The sequence below is a fragment of the Pseudonaja textilis genome, chromosome 2 (genome assembly GCF_049901715.1).
Source record: "Pseudonaja textilis isolate UNSWEBS1 chromosome 2, rPseTex1.2, whole genome shotgun sequence".
Taxonomy (NCBI): Eukaryota; Metazoa; Chordata; class Lepidosauria; order Squamata; family Elapidae; genus Pseudonaja; species Pseudonaja textilis.
In genome coordinates, this window is record NC_141991.1 from 2,309,398 (window position 1) to 2,325,867 (window position 16,470).

General features: G+C 43.4%; 3 protein-coding genes across 3 annotated transcripts in view; all 3 read right to left on the reverse strand.

The window, feature by feature from the left end:
• The window catches only part of LOC148126536 (uncharacterized), a 296,703-nt gene that overhangs the window by 262,028 nt on the left and 18,205 nt on the right, over positions 1-16,470 (reverse strand). The gene's annotated exons all lie outside the window — the stretch shown is intronic.
• Positions 1-16,470, reverse strand: part of LOC113452335 (uncharacterized) — a 268,593-nt gene that overhangs the window by 233,902 nt on the left and 18,221 nt on the right. The window lies entirely within an intron of this gene.
• The window catches only part of LOC113452081 (uncharacterized), a 91,129-nt gene that overhangs the window by 56,530 nt on the left and 18,129 nt on the right, over positions 1-16,470 (reverse strand). The window contains 1 exon segment of the mRNA XM_087928479.1: positions 9,026-11,246. Coding sequence (XP_087784605.1) covers positions 9,026-10,472 — 1,447 coding nt within the window. The 5' untranslated portion in view covers positions 10,473-11,246.

Below are 16,470 nucleotides of genomic sequence, written 5' to 3' on the forward strand. Positions count from 1 at the left end.
TTAAAGGAACATTACACCATGCACTGTATTTAGAACCAGAAGGTGATCTCATATTGAGTGCTTATGCAGATGCTAGTTTCGCATCAGAAAGAGACACAAGAAAGTCGACTTCAGGAACAGCCATAATGCTGGGTAAGACATTAATAGGCTGGAAGTCTATAAGGCAACAACATATAAGTTTGTCTACTATGGAGGCAGAATTCTCCTGTTTATCTCTATTATGTACTGAGTTGATTATGTATATACAAATGTTAAAAGATATGGGTATAACTGTAAATTACCCTATAGTTGTACATGAAGATAATCATGCAATTCAAATGGCCACAAGTATTGCAGTAAAAACTAGGAGCAAGCATACAGATTTGAGATATCTGAATGTAAGACAATCTGTAAATAGTAAAATCATACAGCTAGAGTACTGTATGTCGGAGGACAATATAGCTGATAATTTTACTAAAGCCCAAGGTGCCATAAAGCACCAAGAGAGTTGTGAAAAATATGGGTTCAGATTGTAAAGGCATTATATATTTATGTCACCCAAAAGGGGAGTATGTTGGGTATATGAATACACCAACTGGTTTGGGTGAATGAATATATAAAACCTAGGTTTAAGCGTTTGCAACTTTAAGCTCCTGCAATGTCATTGCATAATTATGGGTGCGGTTGTAAGCTGAAATAAGAGGCAGTGAGAGAGACGTAACACTTCCTGGTTTCTGATCCTGTTTTCGAATTCCTGGTTCCTGGTGTTACTGGTCTCTGGTCTGTCTGCTGTCTGCCTGCCTACTACTGTTTACTCCTGTATGAGATGTCTACTGTGCAAGATACTTCTCTCTATTGAAGACAAGGACTTTTTGCTTGGTGAGCTGTGGATTCAGCATTGTCTTTGAGAGAAAGGTATCAGAAGAAGAAGATTTACAAGCAGATAAAGACATTGTATTTACTGTTTAAAAGACTAGGTAACTGGATAGATATACTGGATACTGACATATGGACTGAATGACTCTTCTTAATCTCTGTGTGAATTAAATACCTATTTTAAAACCACAAACAGTGTTTTTGTCTCAAGTGTGTGTATACTCTTGGGCCCAGCCTCACTCTCATTTGGCTGCCTGGCTTGACTGCTGCTGTGCACTCTGCTCGGGGGTTTGTCCCCAAACACTAACAGAGGTAAGCCTCCGTGAGGTCTAGAGAAGAGGAGGTCGCCCTCTCGAATGTTCTCAAGGACAGAATGCAAGGTCTGCATCTTAAAGTGCCTGTATGGGATAAATTTGTTTAATAATTTCAAATCCAGAATACCTCAGCACCCCCTAGAGGCCTTTGGAATCATGAAGAGGCAAGAGTAGAAGCCTTGCCCTCATTGATGCATAGGAACCGGTTGAATAGCTCGTATGTCAATGACATGTTGGATTGCCGATTCCATAAGAGCCCGTCTAGAACTGTCCCTTGACGTGGGGTGGTGGATGAACCAATGTGGAGGTGGGGAGAGAAGCTCCAGTTGGAGGCCAGACCTCACCGTCTCACAAACCCAGGTGTCCAATGTAGACTTCTTCCATCTGGAGGCAAAGAAAGCCAATGGCTTCCAATGGTGGGGGGGAGATGGGGCACTCACTTCGAGCGTCTAAATGAATGACCTTCTCCCTCTCAAAAGGGCCATTTACCAGGGGCATATTGCTGCCTGCTGGAAGCTTCAGGCTGCTGTTCCTGACGGGCAGGGAAGGACCTCTGACCTCTGGAGAACCGAGGGCTGGTATCAGATCTGAAGGACGAGGGATGATAGTAAGACCCGGGGCAATACTCAGGCTTCTTCCCCGCTGAGGAGAGGACCTTCTCTTGTCCTTGGTCTCCGTCAAGTATGGGTCAAGGATATCACCAAATAGCTTATCGCCTGTGCATGGAGCCGATGCCAATTTCCATTTTTGGTGTGAGTCAGACTGCCGGTTGTGCAGCCAAAGCAGTTGTCTAGCCATTACTGAAGAAGCCATGGCCCTGGAAGCGAATTTGGCTGAGTTCAAGAAGCAGGCGAAGCCAGCGCAATGAGGATCTCATAAAAAATGAGGTGGCTGTAGATGCTCTAATCGCCAAAGCCACTGCCTAGTGAGTGCGCTTGAGAGTTTGCTCGGATCGTTTGTCCTCTGCCTTGTGGACATCCTCTGGTTCAGTGGAAGTGCCTGAGGAAGAAAACAAGGCCACCACTGGGCCATCCAGTGAAGGTATGACCAGGGCATTGGGCAGGGACGGGCCCATGGAAAACAGTGAGTCAGAGTGGCCAGAAGTAGATGCCTATGGTTCAGAAGCCACCTCCTCAGGGCTTAACTGTGCAGTGACTAAAGCCTTGTGTAACAAGGGCTTGAATTAACAAGACCTAAAACCCCCTGCTACTGGTAGCTGATCAACTCTGAGGTCCTCTTCCTCAGACATATTGGGTGTTCCGGACTAGCAGGCTCGTAGCCTGCAAATCTGATTGGCCCGCTGAAAGCCGATCGTGATTGGTCGCCATAGACTGATGCGATTGGCCAGTAAACGGGCTGCCGCGATTGGCCCTGCCAAGAGCAGCAAACTCAAATCGCCTTCATTGGCTGCCTAGCCGCAGCCAGCCCTATAAAAGGGGCTGCTGTGGCTGGGTTTAGTTGCTCAGATCTGAAGTCACAAATAAAGAGCTTTAGTTACTATCTGAGTCTTGCCTCCGTTCTTGAACCATCCTCCCAGATATAACATTGGGGTCTGTAAGTTCCCCTTCCTCTGCCTCAGAATGACCAGAGTGACTTTGGTCAGAGGTTTTGGAATAGTCTCTTCCTCCCTCCACTCTGAATAGGAGGGTTGGAAACAGAACTGATGTCTGGGAACACCCTTCTGAGAATGGGAGACCCCTTGTGGAAGACCTTGGCTTAACAAAGCTGGGCCTCCTCCTTGAGGGTGAAGGATTGTTTGTATCCTTCTGCTAGGCCCTGCTTAATGGCTACAGAGACCTTTTCCCTTATGTCCTCAGGCCTATTCTCTGACTGTAGACTGTAGTGGGGGTGTAGGTTGCTTCAGGCCTAGGCCTATGCCCCCTATGAACCCCCTGAGCCCCTAGGAAAGAATGGCCAGGCCCCCAGGTAGCCTATCTAGAGGAAGGCCCTGATCTGCTCAGGTCTTGGGGAAATTGATCTTCCTCCACTCTCTCAGGGGACCAAGCTAACAGGTGACTGGAAACCAATTCACCACCCTTGGAAAACAACTCAGGGCCAACATGCACCTCCCCAGGATGAGAGATCTGATGAATTTGGGCTTGCATTTGTGCCAAACTCTTTTCAAACCTTTTTTCATTGGCCACATGCCTTCTCTTCTCAGCCCTGAGCTCCAATTTTGAAGTCTGTCTAGGAGCTAGGGCTTTGGCTCTGATTTTTGCAGCAGCCTTTCTGTTGGCAGAAGGACCTCTTTGTCTTTTTTTTTCTTTCTCAAAGGGGCTTGTGTGTCTTGGGGTTCTTCCAATTCTTTGTGGCCAGGTTGGGGTGCTTCTCTTTCCATATTGGCAACAGAGCAGAGCTTCCCCACTGGGGTGCTTCCCATTGCTCTGGGCCAGGCAAATTCTGAGACTGTGAGGACCTGGGGAAACTTTTTCCCCCCAACAAAATGGCCGTCTGGCTAAACAAGATGGCCTCCCACCATGTGTAGGGGCTCTGGGACAGCTTCGCTATCTCCTTCGCTCAATAAGCTCTTACCAGGCCCCGAGCGATCTAATCGTAGCGAAACAACTGAGAAGTGATAGAATAAAGCTCTGGAGTCAGCTGTCAAGCGGCTTGGGCAACAGCGAGCCCTGTGATCTATGGAGCTGTGTGAGAGGCTTCAATGAAGGCTCCCTGGGTCCGAAGCCCTTTTTGTGGCAGCGCCAAAGCCTTGACACTGAAGGAGAATGGATCCCCACTCTCTTGAGACAGAGCTCTACCAGAGCCCTGGGAGCTGGATTTTTCGATTATTTGCTGTCTCCTGATTTCAAACTCTTTTAGCTATTTAAAAGCAATCCTTCCAGAGACTAGCTCTCAGATAAGAAGCTAAGCCAAAAATTGGGGGGAGCCAGAGGCTGGCTTTTATAGTGGCAGACTCAGCTCTATGACATCAGAAGGAAGACCTTAACCCATCCCTGAAATCTCGTGGCAGTGTCAATGAGAATACATCTTGACCAAAATGGATTTCTCCCAATGTGATAAATTAGGAATAACATAAGAACAGTAATTAATATATTAGAATATTATGAAACTCATCCAGGAAGTCAAGTGGCTCTTGTCTTACTGGATACACAAAAAGCATTTGATAATGTAAATTGGATGTTTATGATTCAACAGATTACATTTATGAAATTTGGAGAAAGATTTGAAAATATGATAGAAATGTCTTACTCCACTCAAAAGGCAAGCATATTAATAAATGGGGAAATGACAAAATCATTTGAAATAATGAAATGAGTTAGACTGTTCTTTGTCACCTCTGCTTTTCATCCTGACATAAGAAATATTATTAAGAAGAATTAGATTAATTAAGGAAATAAAAGGAACCCAAATTAAAAAAGAAAACAAGTTACAGGCTTTTGCTGATGACATGGCATTTATTATTGAAGACCCATTGGAATCTGGCCTGATACTGTTGTAGGAAATAGAAAAATTTGGCAAGGCAACAGGTCTTAAAATTAATAAAGACAAAACCAAAATGCCAGTTAAGAATTTGTCCGCAAAAGATAAAAGGGAATTGAGAGAAATAATGGGCCTCCAAATTATAAAAAGGATAACTATATAAAACTTATACAGCAAATAGGGAATGATTTGGACAAATGGGAGTAAATTACAGTTTTCACTTTTAGGGCAAATATAAAATGAATATCCTACCCAAATTGTTATATTTGTTCCAAACTATACCAATAACATTAGATTAAAATTTTTATATAGATCTAAATAAAATAATTATGCAATTTATATGGTCAGGGAAAAAAGCAAGAATAAAATCAATTTACTTATGGGATAGCAAAAGGAGAGGTTTCTTTGGACTCCCAATATGGGAGACTTACCTCAAAGAAGCATCTCTAGTATGGATTAAGGACTGGATTAAATTAGAAAATAGGATAATTTTGACATTAGAAGGATAGGCATGCCTTCATATGGAACCCCAGGAATAAGAACCACTCCTATTTTTACAGGCACGTTTTATGAGATTCATTGATAAACACCTGGGAAGAAATTAGGAAGAAATATTATACCAAAATTCCAGGTTGGCTGTCCACTATGGAGGCAATGATCCACCCAAATACTTTGGATATCAGCAAAAAAGTAAAATACTATCAAATTTTGGATAATCAATGAAGACTTAAAACAAGTCAAGAATTAGAAACACAGGGAATATTTATAGATTGGTGGACATACCTTCAAGTGCAGACGAGATGTAAAAAAGACTTAGAAGAATTTGGATTTGAAATAAAAGCAATCCAGCTAGATAAACAATTGCTAGGACCAGAAGAAAAAATAATATCTAAAATATACAATTATTTATTAAACTTCAACTTAGAAGAGGAAATTGTTAAAGGATCCAAGTTACCCTGGGCTAAAAATTTTGGACATAACATTGAATTAGAAGACTGGGGAAAAGTGTGGCATAAAAATTTTTCTTTGACAAGTTGGTTGCATATAAAGAAAATGTATATAAAATGCTTTTTATCATTGGCATTTAGCACCATCCAGGCTTGCAAAAATGTATCCTAAGCTGAACCTGAACTGTTGGAAATGTAAGAGAACACAAGATACCTTCTTCCATGTCTGTTGGCTATGCCCAGAAATTAAAAAATATTGGATTAAAATACAAACATGGTTAGAGGAAATTACCCATTGTAGGTTGGAAGGGAAGCCAGAATTATTTCTCCTGGGAATTATTAAAGATAAATACTCCAAAAAGATCCAATACTTGATTATACATATAATAACGGCAGCAAGAATTGTGCTAGCTCAGGCTTGGAAGATGTCCACCATTCTGTCAGATGAAGTTATAATTTGTATAATCTTGGAATGGGCAGAGATGGAAATTAAATGACAAACTCAGAATATTATTCAATCTGGTATCAATGGGTAAAACATGATAAATATAGGTCAAAAGAGGAAATAAAATTGGCATATTGATATACATGTAGGCTCAATGAGAAGCCGTTGAAATTGAGAAATTGCCAGATTTATATAAATATTCATATTTAATTTATAATATTTATGTAGTTATACTTATATTGTATAGCTAAAAATGTATACCTTATCTCCTCTTATGGCTATGGAATATATAGCACAGTACATAGACTATAATTATATAGATTTATCTCTGATCTTTGATAGATATAGACAGAGATAAGAAAACAAATATAGATATGTATATATATATATATTTACATATATATATGTACTTAGTATTAATATATTCTTTTTCTTCTTTGAACCATCGACCTATATATATGAATTACTTTTTTATTAATATTAAGGCACTGTGAATTAGTATTACTAATACTATAAACAACTGTCAAGTATTAATTGTATGTAATGTACTTATTGAACTGTCAAGAAAATGATGTTGAAAGGTACTGACACATCTTTATAGAAATTTTTGTAAACATTTTAATATTTTGAATTTTTGTGAACTTTTTTATATTTTGAATTTCAATAAAGAATTTTTTAACATGAAAGAAAAGACTAAAAGACTCTTTTCAATCCCCAGAAGACAATTAGAAAGATTATGGGGGGGATGGTGGAAATTCATTGTAATGTGAAATTCATTGTAATGTTTTCTTTCTTGTATCATTTATATTGTAATCAGTCTGATGTATTCATGTAAGGATTGTATTTGAGTGGCTGGCCCAGCAAATTCTGAACATCTTCGACTTATGTTTGGTGGGAGGCAAAATTGTCCACCATGTTTGTATTGTCTGTATTGTAAAAGTAGCTACATACACAAGCACACAGAGACACACACCATTCAGAATTAGATAAAGGTTATTCCCTTCATCTACTTCCACACAAAGCTGCTTCTGGCTTTTTTTTAATGTGTTTTTGTTGTGATTTTTTTTGCTGCTCTGTGGCACTAATGCCCAGTCATATCTCTCTGTGAATCCAATGGTGGAGGGGGCATCCCCTTCAGGCAATTCCCTCACTTGAAGAGATAGCAGAAAAGAGATCTCCAAACCCCAAGCCCTGACTGTGATTCACAAAATCACAGTCTGCCCAGTTGTCCAGAAAAGCAGGATATGTTGCACTGGTGGTCTCATGAGTAGGTGTCCCAGGGCTCATTGTGTGTAATTTTAAAAATACTAAATAGCCTGGATTGCACACTGGCTAACCTCAATTTGGCTTCACAAACCCTGGAAGCAAAGAGCTAGGCAGGTTTAGTAACCATCCCTTGGAAATGGGCAGCTTGTAATTTAAAGGAAAACCATGGCTGTGAAGAATTTTGGGACTTGTGCTTGCTTGAAACTTGACTGTATCAAGTCATCAAGTCTCCCTGATCTGATTGATTTTAATGTTTTGCCAATAACATGTGTGTTCCACCCACATATTTTGGTAAAAAGGGGAGATTGTTGGAAATTAAAACCTACCCCTCTCCCAGGAAAATGAAATATCCTAGGAAATATTAAAAAGGCAGAATATCCCCCCCCCCCAAAAAATGTAGAAACTCAGAAGCAGAACCTCCCCTCAGAAGCAGAAGCTCACTCACACCTTTGTTAATGGGTGAGCCATTAAGGCCTGGGCCAGAGTATTCTACATAATAAAGGCCTCTGCTCATCTCACCACCTGGCCTGCATCAGCCAGCACTCAGGTGAAGCCATGTGGTCCAGACAAAGCCTAAAGTTAGCAAAGACCCCCACCCCTGGGAGTCAATGGGATACAGGAAACACTAAGGTGGGGCCCAACAGAGGGTGTATAAGGGACTCTCAGCATCTCAGGTCTTCTTTTCCTTCACCCAACATCTTGAAGCACGTGATCATCTTTTTTCACTTTCAGTTCTGGGGCTTAAAATCTGGGTGAAACCAAAGTAGAAGATTGAGACTCCACATGTGGGTCCATAATCAACATACTGTTGGAAGGATTATCCTTCTGGGTTCAGTTCCAAGGGGGAAAAAGACACTGGAAACATAGAGGCTGTTTGCAAAGATGGTTTGAGGGTGAACAGGACCACATGCTTCAAGATGTTGGGTGAAGGAAAAGAAGGGTTGAGATGCTAAGGGACCTTTCCTTATATACCCTGTTGGGCCCCACCTTAGTGTTTCCTGTTCCTGTGTAAGAAATGTATCCCATTGGCTATCAGACTCCCAGAGATGGGGTCGTAGCTAACTTTATAGGCTTTGTCTAGATCACATGGCTTCACCTGAGTGCTGCTGATGCAATCCTCCCCGGCCAGGTGATGAGATGAGCAGAGGCCTTTATTATGTAGAATACTCAGGCCTAGGCCTTAATGGCCCGCCCATTAACAAAGGTGGGGGTGAGCTTCTGCTTCTGAGGTGAGTTTCTGCTTCTGAGTTTCTACTTCTCCTTTTAGGGGAAATATTCTGCCTTTTTAATAATTCCTAGGATATTTCATTTTCCTAGGAAGAGGGGTGGGTGCTAACTTCCTGCAGTACAAAAGCACCATCCAAGATCCCTTTTTGAGGAATTCCACTTCTTCTGCAAATCTAGAAGATTCTGCTGATAACCAGAAAACGGCCGTTAGCCATTTTCCAATTTCCTTTTCTCTGCACCTATAATTTTAATCCTGAGAAAAGTTTGAATACAAAGAATCCAGCCAGAATTCAGTGAATTTCTCACCTACACTGTGAATGGGAGATCACAAATGAAATTCAATCCTTCTCTAAACTCTTCAACCTTTGCCTCATGTGGATTTCCTTGTGTGCACAAAGGGATGATTTATGCTTGAAGTAAAGTCCACAGACTGGAAATTTGAAAGATTTTCCCACAGTGTGAGTCTGGTGTATTAAAAAATAGGAATTCTGACTGAAACTTTTCCCACAATCAGGACATTTAAAAGGGTTTATTATCTGTGTGAGTCCTCTGGTGTCTAATGAGGTGGGAATTCTGACTAAAACGTTTTCCACAGTCTGGACATTCAAAGGGTTTCTCTCCTGTGTGACTCCTCTGGTGTATTACCAGGCAAGAATTGTGACTGAAACTTTTCCCACAATCAGGACATTCAAAAGGTTTCTCTCCTGTATGAGTCCTCTGGTGTATTACCAGGTAGGAATTCTCACTGAAACTTTCCCCACAGATAGGACATTTGTAGGGTTTCTCTCCTGTGTGAGTCCTCTGGTGTCTCATGAGACTGGAATTTGTAATGAAACATTTCCCACAATCAGGACATTCAAAGGGTTTCTCTCCTGTGTGAATCCACTGGTGTATTACCAGGTGGGAATTGCGGCTAAAACTTTTCCCACAAATAGGACATTCAAATGGTTTCTCTCCTGTGTGAGTCCTCTGGTGTATTACCAGTTCGGAATTGTGAGTGAAACTTTTTCCACAATCAGGACATTTAAAGGGTTTCTCTCCTGTGTGCGTCCTCTGGTGTATCACCAGGCTGGAATTGTCACTGAAACTTTTCCCACAGTCAGGACAGTCGTAAGGTTTCTCTCCTGTGTGAGTCCTTTTGTGTCTCATGAGGCTGTAATTTGTAATGCAACATTTCCCACAATCAGGACATTCAAATGGTTTCTCTCCTGTGTGGGTCCTCTGGTGTATTACCAGTGCGGAATTGCGACTAAAACTTTCCCCACAAATAGGGCATTCAAAGGGTTTCTCTCCTGTGTGAGTCCTCTGGTGTATCATCAGGTGGGAATTGCGACTAAAATTTTTCCCACAAATAGGACATTGAAAGGGCTTCTCTCCTGTGTGAGTCCTCTGGTGTATTACCAGGTGGGAATGTTCACTAAAACTTTTCCCACAGATAGGACATTCAAAGGGTTTTTCTCCTGTGTGAGTCCTCTGGTGTATGACCAGGTGGAAATTGCGATTAAAACTTTTCCCACAAATAGGGCATTCAAAGGGTTTTTCTCCTGTGTGAGTCCTCTGGTGTTTCACCAGGTCAGAATTCTGACTGAAGCTTTTCTCACAGTCAGGACATCCATAGGGTTTCTCTCCTGTGTGAGTCCTCTGGTGTATCACCAGGTGGGAATTCTGTCTGAATCTTTTGCCACAGTAAGGACATTCGAAGGGTTTCTCTCCTGTGTGAGTCCTCTGGTGCTTCACCAGGCTCGAATTATTACTGAAACCTTTGCCACAAATAGGACATTCAAAGGGTTTCTCTCCTGTGTGAGTCCTCTGGTGTATCACCAGGCTGGAATTCTGTCTAAAACTTTTTCCACAGTCGGGACATTCAAAGAGTTTCTCTCCTGTGTGAGGCCTCTGGCGTATCATCATGTTGGAATTCTGATTGAAACTTTCCTCATAGATAGGACATTCAAAGGGTTTTTCTCCTGTGTGCATGCTCATGTGTCTCAAGAGGTGGGAATTTGTAATGCAACCTTTCCCATAATTTCAACACTCATAGTGTTTCTCCTGCAGTGAATCCTCTGATGTATTACCAAGCTGGAATTATGACTGGAACTTCTAGTCTGGACATTGAAAGGGTTTTCTCCTTTTGATTCCTCTCATGTATCACCAAGTTGGGATTACAACTGAAAGTTTTGCAACAATCAGGACATTCAAAGCATTTCTCTCCTGGTATATCACCAGACTGGAATTTTGACTTTCCCATAATCAGGACATTCAAAGTGTTTCTCTTCTGTGTGAGTTCTCTGTTGTCTCATAATTTCTAATGAAGCTTTTCCCACTATCTAGTCAGTTGTCCCTGGAGTCAATCCACTCATGCATTACTAGAGTGGAATGTGACAATGCCTTGTTTAGTGGTGCTTTCATTCAAGCCATTTTCTTCCTCACAGGGAGAGGCCTATATTACTGTCTGCTCCACATAGCTTTACTATTCACCTTTTCCTCCAACTGACTTCCAGATATGCTGAATGAAAAATAATTTCCCTTGACTTTTCATGTAATGTATCCTTGAGTTGTGTATAATCTGCTTATTCTGGCTTGAAATCTTTTTTAATTTTCTGTCTTTTTTCTAACAACTTCTGGAAGAGGAGGAGAATTGTGTGGTTTTCTGAAGGAAATGGAAATTATTTTGATTTCTGGCTTGATTCATTTTTCTTTTCAATGTTGCTTGTTATTTGCAGTTGTCCTGAGTGTTCTTATTGCCATATTCTTTGTCTGTAAGATTCAAAGAAAAGTGTAACATTAATTATTTATGAAATGGTTAGAGATGATGTGAAAAAACAAACAAGTAAATATTACAATGAAAAAGCAAACATGCCCCAATACTAGAGTAATCACTTACCTTATTTTTGATTCATTCGACACATGGAAGATGATTGAGATACATGTTCAAATATGCATTCAATCAAATTCAGTTGTTTAATTGGGTCCATCACAAATTCTTAGCAACACAAAGGACTATCATCAATTATAACTTGAAGTACCAGGGATAGATTATATAATTGCAGACATATTCCTACAGAGTGAAACAACAGATATACCCCACCTACATAGGTATTCATGTGAAAATCTATGTATTTCAAGTCTGATAAAATGTCCCAGAATGTTTATGTTCAAACCTTCTGAGCTAAATTTAGACATGTTTTTTGTCCATGGAAGTCCTCAGCTGCAAATAAGAGCAGAAAACAGTGTCCACAAGTACTCTGGTGACATCTCCACTCAAGTAATCCTCACTTAACCCACCACAATTGGAACTGATATTTGCGTCATTAAACAGTTCAATCATTAAGCATGATGTCACATGACAGTGCTAACTTGTATCTGTTCCTCTGTAGTTGTTAAGCAAATGGGCATTGGTATAATTACCTGAGAACACCCTTTCTATCTATGCTGCAAGAGAGTCCAGGATAGGTTAGACTCCTCCCTGTGATGTCATAGAGCTGAGTCTGCCACTATATAAAAAGCCTGGCTGGCTCCCCAGCTTTAGGCGAAGATACTTGACAGACTTGGCGTATCTATGGAAGCAAAAAAAAAAACAATTAGAAAATCAACCCTGTCTCTACCAGAACCGGACCCAGCAAGGGTGGGGCTAGACTGTTTTGCAGGGTAGACAGAAAGGGAGTTCTAAGATAATTATATCAACGCCAATTCTCATCCCTGCTGTGCCAAGAGTCCAGGATGGGACATACCAAAGCCTGCATGTCTACAGGAGGGCCATAGTCCAGTCTACTTACTCCGTTTGCTGAACAATCCTCTATAGCATCCATCTACCAGATGGTGTGTTCACCGAAGCAAATGAGTCCAGACGATAGTGCCCTATGAAGGGTGACGGAGACGCCCAGGTAGCCAATCTACATATCTCTTCGAGAGATGCCTGAGTGGACCAAGCGGACGATGTAGCTGTGCTTCTGGTGGAGCGCGCTGTAAGGTTCTTGGGCACCAGAACAGACAAAGCCTGGTAGGCCTTGGCAATGCATGACCTGATCCATCTACTAAAGGTAGGAGAAGAGGCCTTGCACCCCATGGAGTTTGGAGAAAATGACACAAACATAGCCTCAGTTTTCCGAAATGCAGCAGTATGTTTGATGTAGATGCGTAAAGCTCTTTTTACATCCAACTTATGCCACTTGTACTCCAGCTTGTGGTTAGGGTGTGGACAGAAATCTGGCAACACAGTGTCCTGGGCTCTATGGAACCAGGTATTAATTTGGGGGACAAAGGTAGGATCTAAACATAGGACCACCCTGTTTCCATGAAAGGTACAGAGGTCCTGTCTTACTGAGAGTGCCGCCAGCTCTGAACTCTCCTGGCTGATGAGATGGCCACTAGAAAAACCACATTAAAGGTCAAAAATTGGAGTGACACTGATCTGAGGGGTTCAAATGGTGACCACTTAAGGGCCTGCAACACCTTGGGGAGCTCCCACGTGGGGTACCTATGAACCACCAGTGGATGGAGATTAAAGGCCCCTTTTAGGAATCTACGAACTGAAGGATGATGGGACAGAGAAGAAAAATTTCGCAGTGCAGAACTGATGATAGGGCTGCCACTTAGTGACAGAGGGTATTGGGCGAGAGCCCTTTATCCAATCCATCCTGAAAGAAAAGTAACATGTCAGCTACAGATGCTGAGGTGGGAACACGGTTTTCCTTCAAACACCAATTGCAGAAAACCTTCCAGATGGCATCGTAAATGTGGATCGTAGAAGGTTTACAGGAAGCCTGAATGGTGTAGATAACCCTATTGGGAAGGCTAAGAGTCTCTCAGATGTTGCCACTCAAGAGCCACATGGTCAAGTAGAATCACTGAGGGTCCGGGTGCATCAAGGCTCCCTGATGTAGAGAGATGCTGTTGGCTGGGATCCTCCACAGCTAAGCTACAGACAAGTTCACCAAATCAGCAAACCAGGGTCTCCCAGGCCAATGAGGTGCTAGGAGAAACAGCTCCAACTTTTCCTCCAACATCTTCTAAATGACCGCTGGAATGATTGGAAGAGGGGGAAAGGCATAGGGGAGACCTGAGTGCCATCTGCTCTGAAGAGCATTGGTCCCCTTCGCTTGCTGAGAAGGAAATCTGGTGAAATATCTGCTCACCTGAGCATTTAGGGGAGTGGCGAAAAGGTCTACTGAGGGAGCTCCAAACCTGAAAGAAAACTCCTTAAACAGGGAAGGGTAGAGACTCCACTCTGAATGGTCGACAGTGCTCCGACTCAGCCAGTCAGCCTGGGAGTTGTCAACCCCGGAAATGTGGTCTGCCCTGATGGATAAAAGGTGCCTCTCCGTCCACCACCCTAGGTGTTCAGCCTCCTTCATCAGGGCTCTGGATCTCGTCCCTCCCTGTCGGTTGACATGTGCCTTTGTGGCCACATTGTCCATTATCACCAACACATGGGCCCCTGCCACCCTGGCCTGGAAATGCTTGAGTGCCAGGAAGATGGCCCTGAGTTCCATCCAGTTTATAGGGCAAGACCTGTCTACCTGAGACCAACACCCTTGGGCTATCTCGCAGCAAGAAGGGCCCCCCAGCCCTGAAGACTGGCATCCATGATGAGCAGGATTCTGTCTGGCTCCTTGAATGGATGTCCCCTCCAGAGTGCAGGGGATTGACACCAGTGGAATGAGTGAAGAATCTGTGGAGGAACATGCACCCTGGAGGAAGTATGGCTGGGTCCCACTGTTTAATATGATAGCAGGAACCATTGAAGAGTCTGAGAATGGAGCCGTGCCCACGGGACAATGCCGATGCAGGAGCTCATTTTCCCCAGCAGTCTGGAAAGATAAGACTGTGCATTGCACTCGAATCTGAAGGATCATCTCATTCAGGGTTTCCCTGCGATCCAGGGAAAGGAAGACCTTGTAAAGGGATGTATCGATTATCACGCCCAAATGGAGTAGTCTGGTCATGTGGGAGAGGTGGTTTTTCTTGAAGTTGATAGAAAAACCGTGGTCCTATAGAAACTGCAACGTCGTATGGAAGTCTCGTTGGCGGAGTGGAGCAACGTCGACTGGATCAAGATGTTGTCCAGGTAACATTGGAGTCTCACTGGAACCTCTTGAAGCAAAGCCACCAATGCTGCCAACACTTTGGTGAAAACTCTGGGGGGCGACAAAAGCCCGAAGGAAGGGTTCAGTACTGGAAATGCTCATTCTGGTAACAAAAACGAAGAAACTGGCAGTGATGGCGCCAGATGGGGATATGGAGGTAAGCCTCCATGAAGTCTATAGAAGAGAGGAGGTCACCCTCCTGAATGCTCTCTAGGATCAAATGCAAGGTCTGCATCTTAAAATGCCTATATGGGATGAACCTGTTCAAAAACTTGAGGTCGAGAATGGTTCGCCAACCCCCGATGCCTTTGGGACCACAAAGACTAGAAGAAAACCCAAGCCCTCATTGATCAGTTGGAACCAGTTGAATGACCCTAATTTCTACAAGGTGTCGAATGGCTGATTCCATGAAGGCCCGTTTGACACTATCCCAAAAATGGGACAGTTCACATAAAAACATGGGGGTGGCAAGAGGAACTCCAGCTGCAGACCCAACCTCACCATCCTGAGCATCCAGGCATCTGACACTGACTCCTGCCATCTGGAGACAAAGAAGGCCAAATGACCTCCAATGGGTGGGGAGAACAGCCATTCACTTTTAGTGTCAGAAGGAACGGCCTCCTCCTCCTCGAAAGGCCTGTTTACCCGTATTTTGATGTTGTCGTCTGCTTGCAGCCTCTGGTTGTTGCTGCTGGCATTGAGGGAACACCCTCTGGTTACAGGAGAAGCAAGAAGTAGACTCAGCCTGAAAAGAGGGGGGACGGAAATACAGAGTTGAGTGATAATCCGTCCTCTTCCTGAAATGTTGAAGAGAGGAACTTTCATTTGTCCCTGGTTTTGACCAGGTATGGGTCTAGGGCTTCTATGAAGAGCTTCTCTCCAGCTCAAGAAGCCGATGCCAATGTCCACTTTTGGCAGGAGTCAGACTGCCAATTTCGTAGCCACAGGAGCCGTCTCGCTGTCACCGAGGAGGCCATGGCCCTGGAGGCGAACTTGGCTGACTTTAGAGTGGCATCCACTGTAAATTCAGCAGCTGCAATAATCTTGTTCAGATCTTGGTGTGATCTGAAGTCAATGGGTAGTAAACGGTCCTGTAGTTGATGCAGCCATCAGAATAAAGCCCTTGTAAAAAAAACGGCGCTGCTGTTGAGGCCCGAACAGCCCAAGCCGAGGCCTGGTGGTTGTGCTTGAGTGTTTGTTTAGATCTTTTGTCTTCGGCCTTGAGCATGTCCTCTGGCTCAGTGGGGGTGCCAGGGGAGGAGAACAAGGCCACGACTGGAGCATCAACTAAAGGCAGTACAAGGGCATCGGCTAAAGAAGGGCCCATCTTATAGAAACACCTGCCGTAAGACAAAGGCCCTGCAGCAGGAGAGGCACACTGCTCCTTAACTATGTCCAGGAACAACAGAGGAGAAGGGAGGACCTCTGTATGGACCACTGGCTTGGAGAAGAGGGAGTCCCCTTGGCAAGACGAATCCCCCTGGGGTTCTGGGGCCACTTCCTCAGGAGACAATTGGGCAGTGACCAATGCCTTTTGTACTAGTGGTTTAAATAAAGCACGCTTGAAAACCACCATTGAGGAGGGTTGATCACGATGAAACCCCTCTTTCTCTGACATATTGGGGTCCCTGATCTCTTCTTCTTCTTCCTCCGCTCCAAAGGATTGGTGTAATCCCTCTCACCATAATCTCCTCAGTCAGATTGGGTTGAGAGGCCACTAAATTCCTGATGTCTGGGATATCCCCTTTGTTGATGAGGGACCCCTTGGGAATAAGCAGGAAACAAGGCCTGACACCCCCCCGCAAAGGACAAAGGAGTTGTTGGAAACCTGCTAGGCCCTGTCTGATGGCTACAGAAATCATATCTCTGATATCACTAGGCCCATTGCCAGTGGG